Raw genomic sequence first — 26,441 nt, 5'->3', positions numbered from 1 at the left:
TGGTTGGAGCATTTAATCCATTTACATTTAAGGTAGTTATCAATATATATGTTCCTATTACCATTGGGTTTGTTATTGTAGGTCTTTTCCTTCTCTTGTGTTTCCTGCCTAGAGAAGTTCCTTCAGCATTTGGTTTGGTGGTTCTGAATTCTCTTAGCTTTTGCTTGTCTGTAAAGGTTTTAATTTCTCGGTCGAATCTGAGTGAGATCCTTGCTGGGTATAGTAATCTGGTGGTAGGTTTTTCCCTTTCATCACTTTAAATATGTCCAGCCACTCCCTTCTGGCTTGCACAGTTTCTGCTGAAAGATCAACTGTTAACCTTATGGGGATTCCCTTGTATGTTATTTGTTGCTTTTCCCTTGCTGCTTTTAATATTTTTTCTTTGTATTTAATTTTTGATAGTTTGATTAATATGTGTCTTGGCATGTTTCTCCTTGGATTTATCCTGTGTGGGACTCTGCATTTCCTGGACTTGACTGACTACTGCCTTTCCCATATTAGGGTAGTTTTCAACTATAATGCCTTCCAATATTTTTTCAGTCCCTTTCTTTTTCTCTTCTTCTTCTGGGACCCCTATAATTCAAATGTTGGTGCGTTTAATGTTGTCCCAGAGGTCTCTGAGACTGTCCTCAATTCTTTTCATTCTTTTTTCTTTATTCTGCTCTGCGGTAGTTACTTCCACTATTTTATCTTCCAGGTCACTTATCCGTTCTTCTGCCTCAGTTATTCTGCTATTGATTCCTTCAAGAGAATTTTTAATTTCATTTATTGTGTGGTTCATCATTGTTTGTTTGCTCTTTAGTTCTTCTAGGTCCTTGTTAAACGTTTCTTGTATTTTCTCCATTCTATTTCCACGATTTTGGATCATCTTTACTATCATTACTCTGAATTCTTTTTCAGGTTGACTGCCTATTTGCTCTTCATTTGTTTGGTCTGGTGGGTTTTTACCTTGCTCCTTCATCTGCTGTGTGTTTTCTCTGTCTTCTCATTTTGCTTAACTTACTGTGTTTGTGGTCTCCTCTTCACAGGCTGCAGGTTCGTAGTTCCCATTGTTTTTGGTGTCTGCCCTCAGTGGCTAAGGTTGGTTCAGTGGGTTGTGTAGGCTTCCTGGTGGAGGGGACTGGTGCCTGTGTTCTGTTGGATAAGGCTGGATCTTGTCCTTCTGGAGGGCAGGACCACGTCCAGTGTGTGTTTTTGGGTGTCTGTGACCTTACTGTGATTTTAGGCTAATGGGTGTGGTTGCGTTCCTGTCTTGCTAGTTGTTTGGCATAGGGTGTCCAGCACTGTAGCTTGCTGGTCGTTGAGTGGAGCTGGGTCTTAGTGTTGAGATGGAGATCTCTGGGAGAGCTTTTGTTGTTTGATAATACTTGGAGCTGGGAGGTCTCTGGTGGACCAATGTCCTGAACTTGGCTCTCCCACCTAGAGGCACAGGTCTGACACCCGGCCGGAGCACAAAGACCCTGTCAGCCCCACAGCTTTTGAGAAGTCTGTGGGCTTCTGCCAGCGTTCAGTAGGTGATCTGTAGGAGTTGTTCCACCTGTAGATGTATTTCTGATGTATTTGTGGGGAGGAGGGTGATCTCCATGTCTTACTCCTTCGCCATCTTGAAGGTCTCCTTAGAGTTTTTCTATACGTCCTTCTTCATAAGAAATGACATCATTGGTCCAAACACTGGGGAATGTATTCTAGATGAATGACAAAGCACTTTTGCCTAAATTGGGAAAATAAGACTTTGGAAAGTACTTTCTCAGATATTGATCATGGTTGATATGAAGCAGAGACCTGTCCAGAAACTGGAAGGACTCACTGAGGATGAACTTGTTCACATTATGTGTGAGACGCCTGCTGAGGAGTCCCAGAAATACTGGGAGAGGAACTCAGTAGGTGGCTTTCTTTTTCTTGAGGCACACAGGAGCCATGGGTCAGCAGAATCAGACTTTGAATGCAAAGGTATTCTGATTAGCACCCTCTTCTCCCCAGAATAAAGGTAATGATCACTTTGGAGAAATACATAAAAGCATAATTTAAAATATCATCTATAATCTGATTAGCAGAAATAATCCTGAGGAGAGGGGTTGAGGAATGGGCAACGTGGATGAAAGGGTCAAGAGGTACAAACTGCCAGTCATTAAATAAATAAGTCATGGGTGTGTAATTTACAACATGGGGTCTAAAGTTAGTACTATTGTATTGCAAAGTTGGAAGTTGCTAAGAAAGTAAATCTTAAAAGTTCTCATCACAAGGAAAAAAATTTGTAACTCTGTATGGTGATAGATGGTAAACAGACTTATTGAAGTGACCATTTTGCAATGCACACAAATGTTGAATCATTATGTTGTACACCTGAAATTAACATAATGCTTGTCAATGACACTTCAATTTAAAAGAAAGGAAAGAAAGAAACAGAGAGAAGGAAAGATAGAACCCGTACCAATATTTTATCATATTTCTTTACCAGCTTTTTTCCCAGGTATTTTTTTCCTTACATATTTGGGATCATACTATGCTGACATGATTTTTTGTGAGGTGTGAATGATAAAGCTACATTTTAGGCATATCACTTTTTACCCCTTTACCCTCATTTAATTCATAGCAATCATCATACCTGACATGTTATATATTTGTTTACATAAGCTCTAAAAAAGATAGGAACTTTGCTTTGTTCACTACTGTATCCTCAAGGTCAAGAACACTCATATTTGTTGAAAATATTAAAGGATAAAAAGGACAGAAACAATCTAGTTACTAAGGATATTCCAAACAGATACCATAACATTTCTTAATACAACCAGCTGACCAACAAGGAATAAGGGAAACCTTAAGGCTCACAAATAATCCCAAAGAACAGCTGTCTACCAGAGAATCCTGGGAGGAAGAAGAAAGCTTTATTTTCTCCATGACCCATTCACAATCCATAAAATAATTAAGCTCAAGATCACAAAAAACCTTCAAGAGATACTTGTGAATCAGTCATTAGTAAAGGATCTACTTTCTCAAGCTGGTCTTCAATTAGTTCACTCACTCACTGACCCACTAATCCATTCATATTTAGTAAGCATCTTTTATGTTCAAGCCTAGGTACTAGGGATTTATGGGGAAACAAGACACAACATCTACCTTCAAGGAACTCATGATTTAACTGAGTGATATACATGTACACAACTGCTACCACAGTAAGTGTTAAAGTTCAAAGAGAGTAAAGGAGAAATAACACCTAGATTTATGTGGAAGGGGCAAAAAAGACTTTACAAAAAAGCTTTCACACTTTTACTTGTGGACAGAAAGGAGGGGGAAGGAGACAGAGATATACACTCACTACACCCATATATACACCTGCTCATGCACACACATTTTTCCATTCAAAAATTAAGTGGCCTTGAAGAAACATTCATGACCTGTGGTTTGTGGAAATGGAGAAAATTAGATAAGAAACATGAAAGAAAGCAGAGGCTAAGAATTGTAAAATATATGAACATCTGCATGCTTAGTCTGAGTCATTGCCTGTAAAAATGAAGACCTACTTGGCATTTTACTAATGCTGGTGTCAAAGATGCTCTGGTGACACCATGAGTTCCCTTCTATATCCTCAGAATGTTATAAAGGTTTTATTAAGAATTGGAGGGACTTCCCTGGTGGTCCAGAGGTTTAGACTCCTCGCTTCCACTGCAGGGGGTGTGGGTTCGATCCCTGGTCAGGGAACTAAGTGCAGCATGCCACACAGTGCAGCCAAAAAATTTTTTAAAATTAAAAAAAAGAATTCTTCAAATTCTTGATAGTCACCATCAATGCAATTTTCATTTGTACAGGTAGCTGGTAGCAAATAACAGAAGATTATTTTTAAAAAATGAATTGGAAAGATTCTGCATTTTCTCAGTTAGGAGTTAGTAAAATATTCCATGCAAAAATTTTCTGGTACCACAACTAATCTCATTTATAATGAAGCGTAAAAAGAACATTTACAAGTCAAAATAAAATATATGTAGAAACTGAGTGACCTGAATTTGCTTTCTTTAGTTTTCTTTATTAGTCTGCAAGGTGTCTACCACCAGGAGGAAATGATAAAATAATTGAGACAAAATATTAAAAACATTTAATGTCCTGGGGGCTTCCCTGGTGGCACAGTGGTTGAGAATCCACCTGCCAACGCAGGGGACACAGGTTCGTGCCCTGGTCTGGGAAGATCCCACATGCCGCGGAGCGGCTGGGCCTGTGAGAAATGGCCACTGAGCCTGCGCATCCGGAGCCTGTGCTCCACAACAGGAGAGGCCACAACAGTGAGAGGCCCGTGTACCGCAAAAACAAAAAAACAAAAAAACAAAAACCTTTAACGTCCTTCTATTACTATCATAACTAAAATATTTTAGAGGTAGGTGTAGAGTGATTAATTTTTAATAACAAAAATTTACCCTTATGTTTTGAAAGCTTACAGTTCTCCTGTTCTGTGGGATTAATCTTTTTGCTGATTAAATTTCCCAGTGAAAAAGGACAGGGGTATAGAGGTGTGAGTAAGGAAGGTAAATGTCCTGTGCTTGTGACCTTGGGTATGTAATGCCACCTCTCTGAGTCTCCATGGTTTTCAGATGTTGAGAGCTTATGAACAAGTAAACTAAATAAATATTTTAAGAGCCTATATATAAGTTTGGGGAAAACACATATTTACCAACTTAACCATGAAAACTAAAAAAAAAAAAAGGTCCAGCTTTCATTTGTCAACAAAAAGAACTTCAAAAACTAAAGAGAAGAGAAAACAATTGTAGACTAAAAGAATCCTTTCCAGGAAAAGAGCTGGCAACACAAACACACAAACACACACACACACACATACACACTCACTCTCTCCCTCTCCCTTGTCTCTGTTTCATTTGGAACTAATGAAGAGTATATTACAAGTAACTAGTCTGCATATGGAAACTATTAAACTAAAAAGCAGTAGCAGCAATAACAACAACTACCATTTACTACGACAGGAATCACAATAAATACTTTAACATACATTATCTCATTTAATCTACCCAGCAAAGCCTGAGGTGTAATTATTAACCTCACTTTATAGTTTAGCAAACTGAGACTTAGAAAACCTAAGGAACTAGCAATGTTATCTGAGTAAGTTCAGGCAGCTGGACTCAAGCACCCATGTCCTATTGATGACAACTCCTCTCTAGACTGTTTATGTTCCCATTGAATTCAAAATCTTATGACAATATAGCAGATTTGAGACAAATCATTTATTCATTTTTTCAGCAATCTGTAAGCCTTTGCTATGTGTAGAAAGTTCTGGGATGGGAGAGTAGGGATGCGACCTGGGATGACTCGCAGGTCTCTGCTTGGGCAACTGAGTAGACGGTAGCGCTATTAGCAGAGATGGGATATCCAGATGTTTAGTATTGTTTTACATTTCATAAGGTGGACAACTTTACTTTCAACATATATCTGTGACACATTAAGTAAAATACCATCAAATATATATGTATATATATATATATATATATACACACATATAATGTAAATAATATAAATATAACAGACAATATATTTTAAAATATATAATAATATATTATATATAAATGTTTACAATATAAATAGCATATAAATAATAAAAAATTATATATATATCCACACACATATATTTGGAGCACAGGGCTAGTGATGAGATTTGTGGTTAATAATATGATCAAATGTTAACAAAGACAATTCTGGCAGTCATGCAAGATCAGCAGGTAAAGAGACTGGAGGCGACTTGATATCATAGTCCAGGTAAAACATGATGAGGACCCAAACAAAGCTGAGTATAATGAGGAACAGACAATCAGGGTCCAAATGAGGGTAAAAGAACAAGACTTGGCAATTTATCGGAGATGAGGAATGATAGAGAAAAAGTCTAGGATGATTGGCTGAGGGCCAATAATAGTGTCATTAGTACATAAAGTAGAATGTAGAAGGAGGTAAAGCTTGGCTCTTTGTTATTGTTTATACTATACTTTGAAGGAGAAACTAATTGAAAAAGATGACTATTAACTTTAAGCATTGTTGAGCTTGATACCTAAGGAGAAATATCCAGCAGGCAACTTCAAAGTACTGGAAGTTCAGGAGAGAGTTCAGGCATAGAGGACAAAATCTAGGAGTCATCAGGAAACAGGATGTAGTTGAAGGCACAGAACCGGACACCACCACCACAGGAAGTGTGTATTAAGAGAAGAGCAGAAGCACCAGCCTAAATACGGGACTAAAAAGATAGCCTTGCTCTTCAGTTTTTTCTCCAGAACATTGAGATTATTTCTCTTGCTCTTGTTCTGAATAAAAGGAGACATCTGTCCCAGATACCTCCTGGGAGCAAACTGGCCTGAGGGAACAGAGGCCAGTGCAATATAGGGCAACAGGAAAATGTTTTAGAACATATTAGATCAGCAGTTCTCAAAGTGTGGTCCACACACTCCAAAAGTCCCCCAAGACCCCTTAAGGGAGGTCTGTAAGATCAAAACTACTTTCAGAATATGAAGATGTTATTTATCTTTCTCACTGTATTATGTGCAACAATGTTGCAAAACCAGTGGTGGGTTAAAAAAAAAAGTGGTGGGTGCTTTAGTGGGAATCAAGGCAGCAGCACCTAACTGTACTGGTTGGTAGCAACTGTACTGTTCACCCTCACAAACTCACAGGGGGAAAAAAAGGCCAGTTGCACTTATGAACGTCTGTCCTTGATGAATCAATAAAAACTATTAATTTAAAATAAATTGTGACCATTAGGTTATTTAAAAAACTATGGAAGACAAAATTAGAAATACACACAAAGCACTTCTGCTGAGTACCAAAGTATAATCAGTTATCAGGAGGAAAAGCACTTACATGATGGTCTGAGAAACAAGGTGAACCAGCTGCTTTTTTCATGGAACACCATTTTTACTTGCAAGAAGTGACAGATAACAATGGTTATTCACATTTAGGTATTGGGCAACACTTCTTCCTAAATAAAGTGAATCTATCACTTTAAGGAAAACAACTGAAAGTATTTGTTGCGGATGATGAAAATTCAAGCTTTCAAGTAAAAACTGGAACCTTGGAAAGTTTTATCTGCCTTGTAAGCTTAACATTATACCAATACTTAAAAGACGCTCATGAGATGGATGGTGATATCAATAAAGATGATTTAAAAAAACTATTTATAATGAAATGTGTCAACATTTGGAAGACATGCATAACTCAGTGAACCAATTCCAAATGATCAATGCATGTTACAAAATCATATATGGATAAAAAGTTCATTCAATGTGGAAGAAAGACTAATGGAGTTTAACAGTATGAAAAGTTCACTGATAACAGTTTCATATTCCATATTGTAACTAACTTTGAACTTAACATTTGTTGAATTTTGGTAAAGTATCAAAGAAGAATATCCACAATTATCTGAAAAGGTTATTAAAATACTCGTCCCTTTTCCAGCTACCTATCTGTGTGAGTAGATCTTCTTCATTTCACATGCTTCAAGCAAAACACATAGTGCAGCACACTGAATGCATAAGTAGATATGCGGATTCAGCTGTTTTCTGTCAAGCCAGGCATTCAAAGAGCTTTGCAAAAATGTATAAACAATGCTACTCTTCTCACAGTTTTTTTGGTTTGGAGTTATTTTTCTTGAAAAATATGTTATTTATGTTAATATGTAATGGGTTTATTGTTTTTGCTTTTAAATGAATTAAAATATTTTAATTTCTCAGTTTTAACTTTTAATATAGTAAAGACTAATAAATAAGACCCATATAAGCAAAAGCTCTTTGAGGGTCTTCATTTATTTTTAAAAGGGGTCCTGAGAACAAAAAGCTTGATAATCTCCAAAGTCACTGCCTGTGTTTGCTTCAAAAAACCTTATTTTTTCCTAATTATTTTTTGTTGTTGTTGGAATAAGAGCCCAATAAGGTTGAAGTCTGAATTTTTCTCCCTCAAACCCAAAGAGTCCTTTTATAGACATTTTATAAGTTTCCTACTAAAATTCTTTCATCTATTTACCTAACATTTTTCGTTTGTTTCCCCCATACTCTCAGTACCCTTCATCAAATTCTGGGTTCCAAAGATACCTTAATTTTTTCATTTACATAGTAAATAAGTAAAGAGACAGGAATAATATAGTGGAAAAATCAATCGACACGGATTCAGAAGTAAATTGATATGTGGTCCTGGGGCTCAGCTTCCCTTCCGTATATCAAGAAATCAGACTAGATAATAGTTCTCAAACCTTAAATGGAATTCCAACATATAAAACAAGTAAGATGGATTTTGAGAGGTAACTCTAAATTCATTTTTTAAATTTATTTATTTTATTTACTTATTTTTGGCTGCATTGGGTCTTCGTTGCTGCACGTGGGTTTTGCCTAGTTCCAGCGAGCAGGGGCTGCTCTTCCTTGTGGTGCGTGGGCTTTTCAATGCGGTGTCTTCTCTTGTTGTGGAGCACGGGCTCTAGGCACTTGTGCTTCAGTAGTTGTGGCTCGTGGGCTCTAGAGTGCAGGCTCAGTAGTTGTGGTGCACGGGCTTAGATGCTCTGCAGCATGTGGGATCTTCCCGGACCAGGGCTTGAACCTGTGTCCCCTGCATTGGCAGGTGGATTCGTAACAACTGCGCCACCAGGGAAGCCCTCTAAATTCATTTTTAAGTTCAAATTTATAACATTTATTTATCACAGCAACAATGAAACAATTTTGATTAACACAAATGTTTAAAGTCAGGGATCAAACTTATTTCTGTACTTGGTTTTGGTTGCTCTATTTGAAAAACATAATTCATCCAAGAAAGTAGCTATAATATACAGTTTTGAACAACAGTCTCGTAATCTCAGGGTGGTTTAAATAAATGTTTATTCAGAGGTTTGCACAAAAACCACTTAACTTGATAGTTCTTTAAAGCACCAGTGCATTCCAATATGTTAAAATCTGGTTTGTAACAGATATGAATGCATATACCTAATTAACTTGCAGTTTTTAAAAATTCAAAGACACTTAAAAAATAATGAAACTAGATTCTACCAATTCCCTGAAGACCTCTCTGGAAGCTGGTTTCATGGAAAATAATGTGAAAACTCTGGTCCATAGCATGTCTAAGGTTCCTTCTGCTCTAACAAAGGCAGTAATGTAAGTGTGAGAGAGAAAAAAATCTGTGGCATCACCCTACGCCAATTTTTGTATTGTCAGAACTGGATGAGAAGATATAAGGCAGAGTCATGGTAACAAAGTGATTAACAGCATGAGCTCTGAAATAAGACATGGATTAGAAACTGAGCATTGCTACAGTTATTGTGATCGTGGGCAAACTGCTTGGTCAGAGTCTCATTTTCCTCATTATTAAAGTGAGAAAGAATAGCACCTGTCTCATATAACCATTTTAAAGATTAAATGAGAAAAACGAAGTTTGGATGACCTTGTATAATAGCTTTGAAAAAAAAAAAGAAAGAGAAAGAACGTTCAGACCTCTGATATTTCTGAGTCTGTGGAAAGTCTGTATAACTCAGCCCCAGACACCACTAACACGAAGCCCATTCAATTCTAAAGAGTTTTAGTTCTAAGATCCTCATTCAAATCACGATGTCAGCAGATCACCAGTGAGGAAGATACAGGCTCAACATAGGAAAATCAACTAATGTAATACACCACATTAACAGAATGAAGGGGAAAAAAACCCACGTGATCATCTCAATTGATGCAGAAAAAGCATTTGACAAAATTCAAAATCCTTTCACGATAAAACATTGAGCAAACTAGGAAAAGAAGAAAACTACTTCAACATAATAAAGACCATATACGAAAAGCCAACACTGAACATCATACCAATGGTGAGAGACTGAAAGCTTTTTCTCTAAAATTTTTAACAAGACAAGGATGCTCACCTTCACCACTTCTTTTCAACATAGAAATCCTAGCCAGAGCAATTAGGCAAGGGGGAAAAAAAGGGCATCCAAACTGGAAAGGAAGAAGTAAAATTATCTCTGTTTGCAGACGACATGATCTTACATGCAGAAAACCCTAAAGATTCTACAAACAAACAAACAAAAAACCTGTTTAGAATAAATGACTTGAGCAAGGTAGCAGGATACAAAATCAATGCACAAAAAATCAATAGCATTTCCATACACTGATAATCTGAACAATCTGTAAAGGAAAATAAGAAAACAATGTCATTTACAATAGCATCAAAAAGAATAAAATACTTAGGAATTAGCCAAGGAGGAACTTGTATACTGACAACTATAAAACATTCTGAAAGAATGTAGATACAGATAAATGGAAAAATGGCCCACATTCATGGATTGGAAGACTTCATATTGTTAAGACATTAATACCATCCAAAGCAATCCATAGAATTCAATGTAATCACTGTGAAAATCCCTATGACTTCTGTTTGCAGAAACAGAAAATTCATCCTCAAATTCATATAGAATCTCAGGGGACCCTGAATAGCAAAAACATTCTTGAATAAGAATAACAAAGTTACAGGTCGCAAACTTTCTGATTTCAAAACTTATTACAAAGCTATCATAATCAAAACAGTACTAGCCTTAAGACATTTAGGTCAATGGAACAGAGCAGAGAGCCCAGAAATAAACCCCTGTATGTATAGTCAAATGATTTTCTACAAATATGTCAAGACCACTCAGTGGGGAAAGGACAAGTGGTGTTGGGAACACTAGATATCCACATGAAAAAGAATGAAGTAAAACTAACTCAAAATGGGTCAGAGACCTAAATGTAAGACCTAAAACTAAAAACTCTTAGAAGAAAACTTAAGTGAAAGTTTCACAGCATTGGATTTAGCAATACGTTCTTGGATAGGACACTAAAAGCATAGGCAACAAAAGAAAAAGTAGATAAACTTGACTACATCAAAATTAAAAAGTTTCGTGCATCAGCAGACAGTATCAACAGAATGAAAAGTCAACCTATGATATGGGAGAAAATATTTGCAAATCATATGTCTCCTAAGGGGTTAATACCCAGAGTATATAAAGAACTCCTACAATGCAACAACAAAAAAGCAAACAACTGATTTTTAAAAATGTGCCAAGTACCTGAACAGACATTTCTTCAAAGATATACAAATGGCCAATATGCACACAAAAAGATTAAAATCACTAATCATTAGGGAAATGCAAATCAAATTAATGAGCTGCCGCTTCACACCCATTAAAACAGCTATTATCAAAAAACCAGAAAGTAGTTAGTGTTGGCAAGAATGTAAAGAACTTGGAACCCTTGTGCACTACTGATGGGAATGTAAAATAGTAAGGCATGGAAAACAGTACAGTGGCTTCTCAAAAAATTAAAAATAGAATTACCATATGATCTAGCAATTCTTGGTATATACCCAAAAGAACTAAAACCAGGGACTTGAATAGGTATTTGTACACTCATATGAATAGGAGCATTATTCACAATAGTCAAAATGTGGAAGCAACCCAAGTGTCTATTGATGGATGAACAGACAAACAAAACATGGTATATTCATACAATAGAATATTATTCAGTCTTAAAAACAAAGGAAATTCTGGTACATGCTACAACATGGATGAACCTTGAGGAAATTATGCCAAGTGAAATAAGCCCAATACACAAAAAGACAAATACTATATGATTCCACTTATATGAGGTACCTAGAGTAGTCAAATTCATAAACACAGTAAGCAAATGGTGGGGAGTTCTTGTTTAACTGGTAGAGTTTCAGTTTTAGAAGATGAAAAAAGTTCTGGCGATAGATGAATGTAATGGTTGCACAACAATGTGAAGGTACTTAATACCACTAACTATATACTTAAAAATGGTTAAAATGGTAAATTGTATGTCATGTATATTTTACCACGTTAAAAAACCCACTTATCAGAAAAAATAAACAACGTGTCCCTCCCCCTACAAAGTTTCTCATCCACTGAGCTCCTTTTATGCGCTCTGTGAGGACAGTAATTGATTCACCCATTCATTAAGTAATACTATGTACCCAGGTATGGTTTAAAGTTCTTGGGCTACATCAGTGAATAAAAAGAGTTAAGTTCCTCTGGACCTCAAAATCTAGTGGGAGGAGGAGGAGGAGACAGATAAGAGAAAAACAAAGTAATTTATATAGTACGCTGGAAAGTAATAAGCCAAAATAAAATAAGAAAGAGTAGGGAACAATACGGTGGGAGTGCTGGGCTAGATGAGAAGGTGACATTTTGGCAAAGATTTGTTAGAGGTTATGGAGATCATCATGTGATTATATGAAGAAAAATCATCCTAGGAATGGGGAACAGCTAAGAGCAAATGGCCTAAGGTTCACGAGCCTGTTTTTTGAGCAACAGTAAGAAGGTCAGTGTGGCTGGAGCAGAGCGAGTAAAGGGAATCATGATGAGATATTATTAGAAAGGATTAGGCCATTGTAAGGTTTTTATTGTACATTATTTAAAGGTAGAACCTGACAGGAAGTCAAGAAGACTTCCTGATACATTAGAGACAGAGTAAAAGGAAAAAAAGAACCAAGGATGATTCTAAGGTTTTAGGTCTTAGCAGTGTTAAAGATGAAATTACCATTAATTAAGACAGGGAAAGGTTCAAGAGAAGCAGGTTTGGGGAGGAAGATTAGGTGTCTGGTGTTAGACATGTTGTGTTAGATATATCTGTGAGCTATTTGAGTGGAGATATGGATAGGTAGTTGTATATATGAGTCTAGAGTTCAGGGGAAAAATGTGGCTAGAGTTAAAAATCAGCATATAGAGAGTATGTAAAACCACGAAACCAGATGAGATCCCCAAGGAGTAGAGACAGAGAAGAAAAGAAGTCCACAGCCTGACACCTGGAGCAACACAACATAAAGAATTTGGGGAAAAGAGGAAGAATCAGCAAAGGAGACAGAAGGAATGACCAAAGAGGCTGGTGGAAAACCAGAGACAACATCTGAATGTGAGTCAATCTGTTACTACTTCTTTAACCTTGTGAACTGGCTTCATCTCTCCATTTCTTGATTTTCCTTATCTGTACAATAAACATAATACCAGTTTTCTCAGGTAGTTGCTCTGAGAATTAAACGAGACCAAATACAGGAAAATGGTTAGCACATGGAGTGCCGGAACTAAGTAAGTGCTCAATAAATGGTATCTATTACTATGGTGATAAACAACAACAAACCTTAGCCCCCTTCCAGGCTATTATAGTCCTTTACTCTACCACTTTACAGGAAACGAGCTAGGAACTGGAACTGAAAGATGAAACCAACAAAGGCAATAGAAACCTACAGTGAGATGGCAATCTACCATTTCAGCCTTAACTTATTCCTCTATCTATAAATAAGCTTTATTAAAATGTCTGTTTTTCTTTGAACATGCCCTATATGTCCTACCTCCATTCCTTGCTCATGTTACTCGCTTCGCTTTCTTTACTACTCTCCATATCTACTTATGTAGCCCATTCTTTCAAGGTAAACCACAAAGGCCACCTTCTGCTCTGAAAACATTCATGATTTGCCCTAAATGGAGGCAATCTCCCTTTCCTTTAAATTTTTGCAGCTTTAATGAATTCTCATGACACTTACCATTCCTTCCTGTGGGCAATCAAGAGTTAATTAAAATGTATTAACCTCTCATTTTATTCTCTTAGGTTACACTTTCTAATCATATAACATCCCTAGCAATATATTAATTCAGCATTTCAATAATGAGAATCTAAAAGAGCACATGTATTTTAAAAAGATATAACTTAACTACTTTTACTACAATAAGCCTTTTAGAAATCTTATTTGCTGTCACTCTAAATTTTGGTTTAAATCAAAACCCAGCACTTATCTTATTTTCTACATATCTGCTTTTTTACATTCCTTCTTCTAGCTGCTCCTGTTGGAAGTTAATTTTCAAACTGAAAACAAATAATTCACACTGTTAAATCTCATCTTGTTACAATTTGCACAAGAAATCCAAATTGTGAAGGCATTTCTACTTATTTTTCTTTACACTCATAATCCTCAATTTGTCACAATCAGCAAATCTCTGTACTGAATAAATCACTCTATATTCATCTGGAAAAATAAGTCATTATTTTTGAAGTATTTACATGTTTGAGTCTATTTCCCCCTAATTCCCTGCTCTTCTACCCAACAGCTGGTCTGTTTTATTTCCAAATGAATAGTGAGAAAGAAACAGTTACTTAGTTGAAAAAGCTTTTAGACTCTTTCAGATTTAGGTTTGAATCTTGGCTTTACCTGGTTCAAATCTAGTAAACTGTAAATCTTGATCAAGTTACTTAATGTTCTGGTCTTCAGTTTCCTGATTTTTAAAATGGGAATATTATTTAAAAGTTACTAAAAGGATAAATGGATAGGAGACCTTCAAGATGGCGGAGGAGTAAGACGTGGAGATCACCTTCCTCCCCACGAATACATCAGAAATACATCTACATGTGGAACAACTCCTACAGAACACCCACTGAACGCTGGCAGAAGACTTCAGACTTCCCAAAAGGCAAGAAACTCCCCACATACCTGGATAGGGCAAAAGAAAGAAGAAAAAACACAGACAAAAGAATAGGGACGGGACCTGCACCTCTGGGAGGGAGCTGTGAAAGAGGAAAAGTTTCCACACACTAGGAAGCCCCTGCAATGGCAGAGATGGGGGGTGGTCGGGGGCGAAGCTTCAGAGCCACCGAGAAGAGCGCAGCAACAGGGGTGGCAGAGGGCAAAGTGGAGAGACTCCCGCACAGAGGATCGGTGCTGACCAGCACTCACCAGCCTGAGAGGCTTGTGTGCTCACCCACCGGGACAGGTCGGGGCTGGGGGCTGAGGCTCGGGCTTTGGGGGTCAGATCCCAGGGAGAGGACTGGGGTTGGCTGCGTGAACACACCTGAAGGGGGCTAGTGGGCAACAGCTAGCCAAGAGGGAGTCCAGGAAAAAGTCTGGACCTGCCTAAGAGGCAAGAGACCATTGTTGTGGGGAGCACGAGGAGAGGGGATTCAGAGCACCACCTAAACGAACTCCAGAGACGGGCGCTAGCCGCAGCTATCAGCACGGACTCAAGAGACAGGCATGAGATGCTAAGGCTGCTGCTGCAGCCACCAAGAAGCCTGTGTGCAAGCACAGGTAACTATCCACACCTCCCCTCCCGGGAGCCTGTGCAGCCCCCCACTGCCAGGGTCCCGTGATCCAGGGACGACTTCCCCGGCAGAACACACAGCGTGCCTCAGGCTGCTGCAATGTCACTCCGGCCTCTGCTGCTGCAGGCTCGCCCTGCATTCCGTACCCCTCCCTCCCCCTGGCCTGAGTGAGCCAGAGCCCCCGAATCAGCTGCTACTTTAACCCCGTCCTGTCTGAGCAAAGAACAGACACGCTCAGGTGACCTACACACAGAGGCAGGGCCAAATCCAAAGCTGAGCCCCGGGAGTTGTGCAAACAAAGAAGAGAAAGGGAAATTTCTCCCAGCAGCCTCAGGAGCAGCAGATTAAATCTCCACAGTCAACTTGATGTACCCTGCATCTCTGGAATACCTGAATAGACAACGAATCATCCCAAAATTGAGGCAGTGGACTTTGGGAGCAACTGCAGACTTGGGGTTTGCTTTCTGCATCTAATTTGTTTTTGGTTTCATATTTATTTTAGTTTAGTATTTAGAGTTTATTATCATTGGTAGATTTGTTTATTGATTTGGTTGCTCTCTTCTTTTATTTCTTTATATATATATAGATATATACATATTTTTCCTTTTTCTCTTTTTGTGAGTGTGTATGTGTATGCTTCTTTGTGTGATTTTGTTTGTATAGAATTGCTTTTACCATCTGTCCTAGGGTTCTGTCTGATTTCTGTTTGTTTCTTTTTTTTTTTTTTTTTTTTTAAATTTTATTTATTTATTTATGGCTGTGTTGGGTCTTCGTTTCTGTGCGAGGGCTTTCTCTAGTTGCGGCAAGTGGGGGCCACTCCTCATCGCGGTGCGCGGGCCTCTCACTATCGCGGCCTCTCCCGCCGCGGAGCACAGGCTCCAGACGCACAGGCTCAGCAGTTGCGGCTCACGGGGCTAGCCGCTCCGCGGCATGTGGGATCTTCCCAGACCAGGGCTCGAACCCGTGTCCCCTGCATTGGCAGGCAGACTCTCAACCACTGCACCACCAGGGAAGCCCTGTTTCTTTTTTTAGTATAGTTTTTAGCACTGGTTATCGTTGAGGATTTGTTTTTTCGTTTGGTGGCTCACTTCCTTCTTTTTTTAAATTACTTTTTAATTTTTTTATTACTAATAATTTTTTAATTTATTATTTTAATAACTTTATTTTATTTTTCTTTCTTTCGTTCTTTTTTCCTCCCTTTTCTTCTGAGCCATGTGGCTGACAGGATCTTGGTGCTCTGGCCGAGTGTCAGACCTGTACCTCTGAGGTGGGAGAGCCGAGTTCAGGACATTGGTCCGCCAGAGACCTCCTGGCTCCACGTAATATCAAACAGCGAAAGCTCTCCCAGAGATCTCCATCTCAACGCTAAGACCCAGCTCCACTCATCAACCAGCAAGCTACAGTGCTGGACACCACATGCCAAACAACTAGCAAGACAGGAACACAACCCCACCCACCAGCAGAGAGACTGCCTAAAATCATAATAAGTTCACAGACACCCCAAAACACATCACCGGATGCGGTTCTGCCAACCAGAAAGACAAGATCCAGCCTCATCCACCAGAACACAGGCACCAGTCCCCTCCACCAGGAAGCCTAAACAACCCACTGAACCAACCTTAGCCACTGAGGCAGACACCAAAAACAATGGGAACTACGAACGTGCAGCCTGTGAAAAGGAGACCCCAACCACAGTAAGTTAAGCAAAATGAGAAGACAGAGAAACATACAGCAGACGAAGGGCAAGATAAAAACCCACCAGACCTAACAAATGAAGAGGAAATAGGCAGTCTACCTGAAAAAGAATTCAGAGTAATGATACTAAAGATGATCCAAAATGTTGGACACAGAATGGAGAAAATACAAGAAACGTTTAACAAGGACCTAAAGAACTAAAGAGCAAATGATGAACCGCACAATAAATGAAATTAAAAATTCTCTAGAAGGAATCAATAGCAGAATAGCTGAGGCAGAAGAACAGATAAATGACCTGGAAGATAAAATAGTTCAAGTAACTACGGCAGAGCAGAATAAAGAAAAAAGAATGAAAAGAATTGAGGACAGTCTCAGAGACTTCTGGGACAACATTAAATGAACCAACGTTCGAATTATAGGGGTCCCAGAAGAAGAAGAGAAAAAGAAAGGGACTGAGAAAATATTTGAAGAGATTATAGTCGAAAACTTCCCTAATATGGGAAAGGCAATAGTCAATCAAGTCCAGGAAGCACAAAGAGTCCCACACAGGATTAAATCCAGGAGAAACATGCCAAGACACATATTAATCAAACTATCAAAAATTAAATACAAAGAAAAAATATTAAAAGCAGCAAGGGAAAAACAACAAATAACATACAAGGGAATCCCCATAAGGTTAACAGTTGATCTTTCAGCAGAAACTGTGCAAGCCAGAAGGGAGTGGCTGGACATATTTAAAGTGATGAAAGGGAAAAACCTACCACCAGATTACTATACCCAGCAAGGATCTCACTCAGATTCGACCGAGAAATTAAAACCTTTACAGACAAGCAAAAGCTAAGAGAATTCAGAACCACCAAACCAAATGCTGAAGGAACTTCTCTAGGCAGGAAACACAAGAGAAGGAAAAGACCTACAATAACAAACCCAAACGATTTAAGAAAATGTTAACAGGAACATACATATCAATAACTACCTAAATGTAAATGGATTAAATGCTCCAACCAAAAGAAGTAGAGTGGCTAAATGGATACAAAAACAAGACCCATATATATGCTGTCTACAAGAGATCCACTTCAGACCAAGGGACACATACAGACTGAAAGTCAGGGGATGGGAAAAGATATCCTATGCAAATGGAAATCACAAAAAAGCTGGAGTAGCAATTCTCATATAAGACAAAATAGACTTTAAATAAAGACCAGTAAAACAGACAAAGAAGGACACTACATAATGACCAAGGGATCAATCCAAGAAGAAGATATAACAATTGTAAATATTTATGCACCCAAAATAGGAGCACCACAATATATAAGGCAAATGCTAACAGCCATAAAAGGGGAAATTGACAGTAACACAATCATAGCAGGGGACTTTTCACACCCCACTTTCACCAATGGACAGATCATCCAAAATGAAAATAAATAAGGAAACACAAGCTTTAAGTGATACATTAAACAAGATGGACTTGATATTTATAGGACATTCCATCCAAATCCAACAGAATACACTTTCTTCTCAAGTGTTCATGGAACATTCTCCAGGATAGATCATATCTTGGGTCACAAATCAAGCCTTGGTAAATATAAGAAAAATGAAGTCATATCAAGTATCTTTTCTGACCACAACGCTATGAGAGTAGATATCAATTACAGGAAAAAATCTGTAAAAAACAGAAACACATGGAGGCTAAACAATACACTACTACATAACCAAGAGATCACGGAAGAAGTCAAAGAGGAAAACAAAAAGTACCGAGAAACAAATGACAATGAAAACACGAATACCCAAAACCTAGGGATGCAGCAAAAGCATTTCTAAGAGGGAGGTTTATAGCAGTACAATCCTACCTCAAGAAACAAGAAACATCTCAAATAAACAACCTAACCTTACACCTAAAGCAATCAGCGAAAGAAGAACACAAAAACCCCAAAGTTAGCAGAAGGAAAGAAATCATAAAGATCAGATCAGAAATAAATGAAAAAGAAATGAAGGAAACAATAGCAAAGATCAATAAAACTAAAAGCAGGTTCTTTGAGAAGATAAACAAAATTGATAAACCATTAGCCAGACTCATCAAGAAAAAAAGAGAGAAGACTCAAATCAACAGAGTTGGAAATGGAAAAGGAGAAGTATCAACTGACACTACAGAAATACAAAGGATCATGAGAGATTACTACAAGCAACTCTATGCCAATAAAATGGACAACCTGGAAGAAATGGACAAATTCTTAGAAAAGCACAACCTTCCGAGACTAAACCAAGAAGAAATAGAAATTATAAACAGACCAATCACAAGCACTGAAATTGAGACTGTGATAAAAACCTTCCAACAAACAAAAGCCCAGGACCAGATGGCTTCACAGGCTAATTCTATCAAACATTTAGAGAAGACGTAACACCTTCCTTTTCAAACTCTTCCAAACTATAGAAGAGGGAGGAACACTCCCAAACTCATTCTACGAGGCCACCATCACTGTGATACCAAAACCAGACAAAGATGTCACAAAGAAGGAAAATTACAGGCCAATATCACTGATGAACATAGATGCAAAAATCCTCAACAAAATACTAGCAAACAGAATCCAACAACACATTAAAAGGGTCATACACCATGATCAAGTGGGGTTTATCACAGGAAAGCGAGGATTCTTCAATGTACACAAATCAATCAGTGTGATAAACCATATTAACAAATTGAAGGAGAAAAACCATATTATCATCTCACTAGATGCAGAAAAAGCTTTTGACAAAATTCAACACCCATTTATGATAAAAACCCTCCAGAAAGTAGGCGTAGAGGGAACTTACCTCAACATCATAAAGGCCATATATGACAAACCCACAGACAACACCTTTCTCAATGGTGAAAAACTGAAACCATTTTCTCTAAGATCAGGAACAAGACAAGGTTGTCCGCTCTCACCACTATTATTCAACATAGTTTTGGGAGTTTTAGCCATGGCAAGCAGAGAAGGAAAATAAATAAAAGGAATCCAAATTGGAAATGAAGAAGTAAAGATGTCACCGTTTGCAGTTGACATGATACTATACATAGAGAAACCTAAAGAAGTTACGAGAAAACTACTAGAGCTAATCACTGAATGTGGAAAAGTAGCAGAATACAAAATTAATGCACAGAAATCTCTTGCATTCCTATACACTAATGATGAAAAATCTGAAAGTGAAATTAAGGAAAATTCCCATTTACCATTGCAACAAAAAGAATAAAATTCCTAGTAATAAACCTACCTTAGGAGTCAAAAGACCTGTATGCAGAAAACTGTAAGACACTGATGAAAGAAATTAAAGATGATACAAACAGATGGAGAGAGAATACCATGTTCTTGGATTGGAAAAATCAACATTGTGAAAATAACTGTACTGTCCAAAGCAATCTACAGATGCGGTGCAATCCCTATCAAACTACCGATGGCATTTTTCACAGAACTAGAACAAAAAATTTCACAATTTGTATGGAAACACAAAAGACCCTGAATAGCCAAAGCAATCTGGAGAAAGAAAAATGGAGCTGGAGGAATCAGGCTCCCAGACTTCAGACTATACTATAAAGCTACAGTAATCAAGACAGTATGGTACTGGCACAAAAAGAGAAATATAGATCAATGGAACAGGATAGAAAGCATAGAGATAAACCCATGCACATATGGTCACCTTATTTTTGATAAAGGAGGCAAGAATATACAATGGAGAAAAGACAGCCTCTTTGATAAGTGGTGCTGGGAAAACTGGACAGCTACATGTAAAAGAATGAAATTAGAACACTCCCTAACACCATACACAAAAATAAACTCAAAATGGATCAACAACCTAAATGTAAGGCCAGACACTATAAAACTCTTAGAGGAAAACATAGGAAGAACACTTTGACATAAATCATAGCAAGATCTTTTTTGACCCAACTCTTAGAGAAATGGAAATAAAAACAAATATAAACAAATGGGACCTAATGAAACTTAAAAGCTTTTGCACAGGAAAGGAAACCATAAACAAGATGAAAAAACAACCCTCATAATGGGAGAAAATGTTTACAAACGAATCAATGGACAAAAGATTAATCTTCGAAATATACAAGGAGCGCATGCAGCTCAATATCAAAAAAACAAAGAACCCAATCCAAAAATGGGCAGAACACCTAAATAGACATTTCTCCAAAGCAGATATACAGATTGCCAGCAAACACATGAAAGGATGCTTAACATCTGTAATCATTAGAGAAATGCAAATCAAAATTACAATGAGGTATCACCTCACACCAGTCAGAATGGCCATCATCAAAAAATCTACAAACAATAAATGCTGGAGAGGGTGTGGAGGTAAGGGCACCGTCTTGCACTGTTGGTGGGAATGTAAATTGATACAGCCACTACGGAGAACAGTACGGAGGTTCCTTAAAAAACTAAAAATAGAACTACCATACAACCCAGCAGTTCCACTACTGGGCATATACCCTGAGAAAACCGTAATTCAAAAAGAGTCAGGTACCACAATGTTCACTGCAGCTCTGTTTACAACAGCCAGGACATGGAAGCAACCTAAGTGTCCATTGATAGATGAATGGATAAAGAAGGTGTGACACATATATACAATGGAATATTACTCAGCCATGAAAAGCAACAAAATTGAGTTATTTGTAGTGAGGTGGAGGGACCTAGAGTCTGTCATACAGAGTGAAGTAAGTCAGAAAGAAAAAGACAAATACCATATGCTAACACATATATATGGAATCTAGAAAAAAAAAAAAGGTCCTGAAAAACCTAGGGGGAGGACAGGAATAAAGATACAGATGTAGAGAATGGACTTCAGGATATGGGGAGGGGGAAGGGTAAGCTGGGACAAAGTGAGAGAAGTAGAACTGACACATATACACTACCAAATGTAAAATAGATAGCTAGTGGAAAGCAGCCACATAGCGCAGGGAGATCAGCTTGGTGCTTTGTGGCCACCTAGAGGGGTGGGAGAGGGAGGGTGGGAGAGAGATCCAAGAGGGAGGAGATATGGGGATTTATGTATATGTATAGCTGCTTCACTTTGTTATACTGCAGAAACTAACACACTATTGTAAAGCAATTATACTCCAATAAAGATGTTAATAAGTAAATAAATATACAAGTAAAAAAAAAAGAAAAAAAAGGATAAATGGAAAATTAGATTCCATAAATAACGCATGAAAACTGGGTACCAGAATAACATTTAGTTCTTCTCTGTCTTATTAACAGGACCTATGTACTATTTGTAAAGCTAATATCAGTACCTATGGGAAGCCATTAATTTTTAAATTTAGGTCAAGATCCATAAGAATGAATGCTGAGTTTGAAACTGCCAAGCTATGCTGCCTTTTATAAAGCAAAAAGGGTTTTTATTGGTTTTACTGACATTGGCTAGAGTACATATTAAGCTGTTTAATAAGAACAATAAATGAGATAATGAATGATAAGTAGAAAGTGATACAAAAATACCATTCTTATTATTGGTAGAATGCAACAGGATATAGTTATGCGATAATTTTAACGCCATAAATAAGTAAACAGGATGAATATATTTGGACACGAAAAGAAAGATGCTTAAAGACAGGGTGGTGTTTACTGTTGAAAGAGACTAATAAATTATATCCTTACCCAAATCGATGGCTGCAACCACAGCCGTCCCACCAGGAGCAAAAGGATCATTGTGCTCTAATGTTTCCACCTAAACAAATTACACAAGTCATGACTCAGAGAGGCAACATTTCAGAGCTGAGACCTCACTGCCACACCAAAGAAAATATTCTTTACAAACTCTAAATCAATTAGGAGCAAATGTTTACCCCTACTGATTTGCAAACTTATTAAACTGAAATGATACATATCATTTTCTAATCTTTTACTGTGAAACATAACATACATTCAGAAAAATGTATGGAACATTATGTACAGTTTAATAAATCAGTATCAAGTGAACACCTATGCAGGTGTTCCTGTTAGCAGGAAACTGCTAACATCTCAGAAGTCTTCATGTGCCCCGCTCCAATCACAATCCCATCCCTAATAATACAGAGACTTCTCATGTGCCCTTTACTCAGCTTCCTCTAATGTTAATGTGTGAGAGAGAAAGAGAGGGGGAGGCAGAGAGAGAGAACTTGAGCGAGGGAGAGTGCTTTCTGCTAAAAATATTCAGCTGCTTTCAATAATAAGCCATGTAAAAACCTGGATCAAATGGCAAGGGTGAGAGGCTACAAACAGTGAGGACTTCACCAGAAGCCAGTGATTCTAACTACTGAACTGTCTTCCTACTTTACTTTGTTTTTAAATCATCAAACAAAATATATATTTAAGAAGATAACTGAACTAACTTTCTGGCATCAGGCTCTTTTTAAGAGGCCAGCCAAAAGCCTTGGCATACTGTTAGATAAAAGGGGCATGAAAAGAGTTTTGGAATATTTATCTCCTACTCTGACTCATGACTAGCAATGTCATCTGTATTACAGGATCTATTTCTAATCATCAAGAAATTGGGTATTAACAATTGAATGCCAAAGGATATTGGAGAGCTCAAGTAAAACATGTATTTGAAAAGAGAGAAGCAATGCTAACTGGGACTGAGTATATTCTCATTTTATAAAACAGGACCCATTAAAACAAAACTACTAGCAGAAAGAAGTAAATACTAGTGATGTTTTCAGAACTGAAAATGATAGTACTTATTTTAACTGATGCTTATCTTAACTTACATTTTTATAAAATGAACACACTACCTTATACTCTGATTATCTGCTGAATGAATAAACAGCAATCAAGGGGGAAAAAATATCAAGTTGGTCTGTATAGCAAAGTAACTCTCCATGGTTCCTAATATAATAGTTAAAATGCCAGTGTGAGAGACAGTCACAGACATGATAACTAAAGTCACCAACTATTACTGCTTCTTCTCTAAACTTCGAAAGAAGGAAAAACTAACAGCCCTGATTTTTAACAATAGCTTGCAGATTTTATGTACCGTCACAGAGAGAAATAGAAAAAGTATGCCTACCTGTGTGTCAGGTTTTATTTCTATTCCTTTATCATATACTGTGCAAGCAACCTAAAAGGCCACTGGGACAGCAAGGGGAACAGGATGGACTGTGCAGCCCATGAGGGAATAAGTGGCCACAAAACTCTTTATGTTATGTTCAGTTTGATAATTAGGCAATTTAGTACACAAAAGTAATTTTCATGACTAAAATACAGATGGTATAATTTTATAGAATTAATGTTCCAAAATCCTCCTACAAAGTCACCTAGTTTATCACTGAAATTCTCTCTTCTGCATCAGCCATCCACTCCCTCATTTCACAGTATGACTTTGCACGTACACAGTAGCTACCATACACTAGCTAGAATAGTAGGAAATGGCACTTGTTTTTTTGGTTTGGTTTTTAAAATTATGTCCCTCTGAGAACAGAGACCATCCTTGAAGGAACAGGAAAGATTTGTGGGGAGAGATTCATGTCTGGAGGCATTAACAGAGGCCCGTTTGAAAAGAAGGAAGATGACAAAAAACGGGGGTTTGTAGCTAGGAAGAAATGAGTTTAAACTTTAGACTATAGTGGTGAAGACCTTAGATTTTGGTCAGATAGACCACGGTCTGAATTTAGTTGTATCACTTACTAACTTACACTTAACCTCTCATTTATTGATCTTTATCTTTAAAATAAGGATGAAACATGAGCCTCATAGGATTACTGTGATGCTTAAATGAGGTAACACATGAAAAGAATTTAGCACCATGCCTGGAGCATAGAAGAGATTAGATAAAAGTAACTATTGTTATATTGCCAATTTGGTGTTTAGTTTAGTTTTGAATGGAGAAATTAAGAGCTGTAAGCAAGGGCATTTTTGCTTTCAAAACCTGGGGAGAAAAGGGAAAAAGTAAGTAGAATGATTGGTAGAAAAGTTTCACCAGGGAAGAGGAACAAAAGAAACTTGTTTATTTTTAAATGAGGAAGAGCTGCTTTGGCTTTCTTGCTCTTTAAACAATAAGAGTGGATAATGAGAGGCTAAAATAAGGTGAGAGGAAAAGAATTTAGGTTGCAGCCAATTTGAGAAAAATTTGGCAAATGGGCCCACACTGCAAACTAAGTGTTGTAGGAAAACAGAGTATCCAGTAGCCTGTGGAAACCACAAATATTTAGTTACAGAGGCATTTGCTTAGTTTTACATCAGTGGAAAAAACCAGTTGCTGGCCAAGTAGCTGAATACAGTACTGAATCCTGTATTAAAATACAGTAAGGAAGTAATTCAAGAACACCAAAGTCTATTATCTTTAAAAGAATCAATTACTCTTTTAAGGAAGTTTTCTTAATCTAAGAGTATTAAAAGACAAAATTTTTGCTTCACATGCCTGTCAATCAACTGTTCCTTTCTAGGTCTGGTTTACTTACAGATGTGAAATATCCTGCCTCAAAAAATAAGCCTTCAAATAAAAACTTTAAAACAAACCAAACAAACACGAAAAAAAGCATTTAAAAAGCCCTCCAAAACCATTCATAATTATTGAAATTGGGTGATAGATACATGGAAGTTAAAATATTTCATTATGTTACTCTATTTTGCATGTGTTTAAATATCTATAACATAAAGGTTTTGTTTTCAAAGCCTCCAGATGATAAAGCACTTAGTTGTCTGAACTTAGTTAATTTTTCTGAGTCCCGGTGTCCTTATTATTAAAATAGGGACACCAACACCTACTTTGCAAGATTGACGTGAAGATTAGAAATTATGACTGTGAAGTACACAGAAGTACCAGGATCATAGTTCATGGTTATTAAATAGTAATTGTTGTTCTATGTATATGTTATCAAGAGAGTCTGACATTTAGTGGGAATTTATACTTCTTTACAAGAATAACACTCCAGATATGTCTATAAGATAACCGAAATGATTTTATTTTTTTTTAAATCAATGCTGTTCCTTTTAAATTGATTTCATTATTTCAATAATGCATACCAAACATTTTTTAAAAGCTTTACTGAACACTGGCTTATGGATTTTTAATCATTTATTTTTAATATCTCCAATGGGATAGAATTTGGTCCTTTGAAGGATGGACTTGATATTTGGATGACATGAGTTATTCTAGTCAATTCCAATGGGTGATCAAGGTGTGAAATACCTGTCGGAACCAAAAATTAGGTGGGTTTGATGATACTGAAATTTTTATATGGTCCATCAGAAGTAATCTACAAGAGGATTCTTTCATCACTGTGTATTTCAAGAAACTCATTTGCAGACAGAATCCAAAAGATCCCCCGTATACCCATTCTCTTAAAGACAAAATATACTTGGCCAATTAGTTCTTCACTTGTAACGTATATGCCTGATATTGCCATGTGGAAGGAATAGGATTTACCAGGAAGGTGTCTGATTCTCATTCCCAGGAGTTAGTGGCAGTTTGGCAAATAATTTTCTTGTCTAGAGTACTGAATTATTTATATCCTTCGGATTTGAAAGATGATTCAAATAGTGTATGACTTTATAGGTAAATTGTTTTTATCATTTTTTTTTCTACATTTGTCTCTTTCCCTACTTCTTCTCTGACCATTAAACCGAAGTTAACATGTATTTATTGACCACTTAACCACAGTACAGGCAGGGTATGTGTGCTAAATGTTTTATAAGATAT

The 26,441-nt window shown here is 37.3% G+C and overlaps 1 protein-coding gene across 1 annotated transcript in view; it reads right to left on the bottom strand.

Moving 5' to 3' along the window:
* EPS15 (epidermal growth factor receptor pathway substrate 15) overlaps positions 1–26,441 on the bottom strand; it is a 162,890-nt gene that overhangs the window by 14,852 nt on the left and 121,597 nt on the right. The window contains exon 21 of the mRNA XM_081225796.1: positions 22,421–22,490. Coding sequence (XP_081081922.1) covers positions 22,421–22,490 — 70 coding nt within the window. The remainder of the gene's footprint in view (positions 1–22,420; positions 22,491–26,441) is intronic.

This window comes from Mesoplodon bidens (assembly GCF_964165515.1).
Source record: "Mesoplodon bidens genome assembly, chromosome: 2".
Taxonomy (NCBI): domain Eukaryota; kingdom Metazoa; phylum Chordata; class Mammalia; order Artiodactyla; family Ziphiidae; genus Mesoplodon; species Mesoplodon bidens.
The sequence above is the reverse complement of the archived record's forward strand: the minus strand, read 5'-3'. Positions and strand labels throughout refer to the sequence as shown.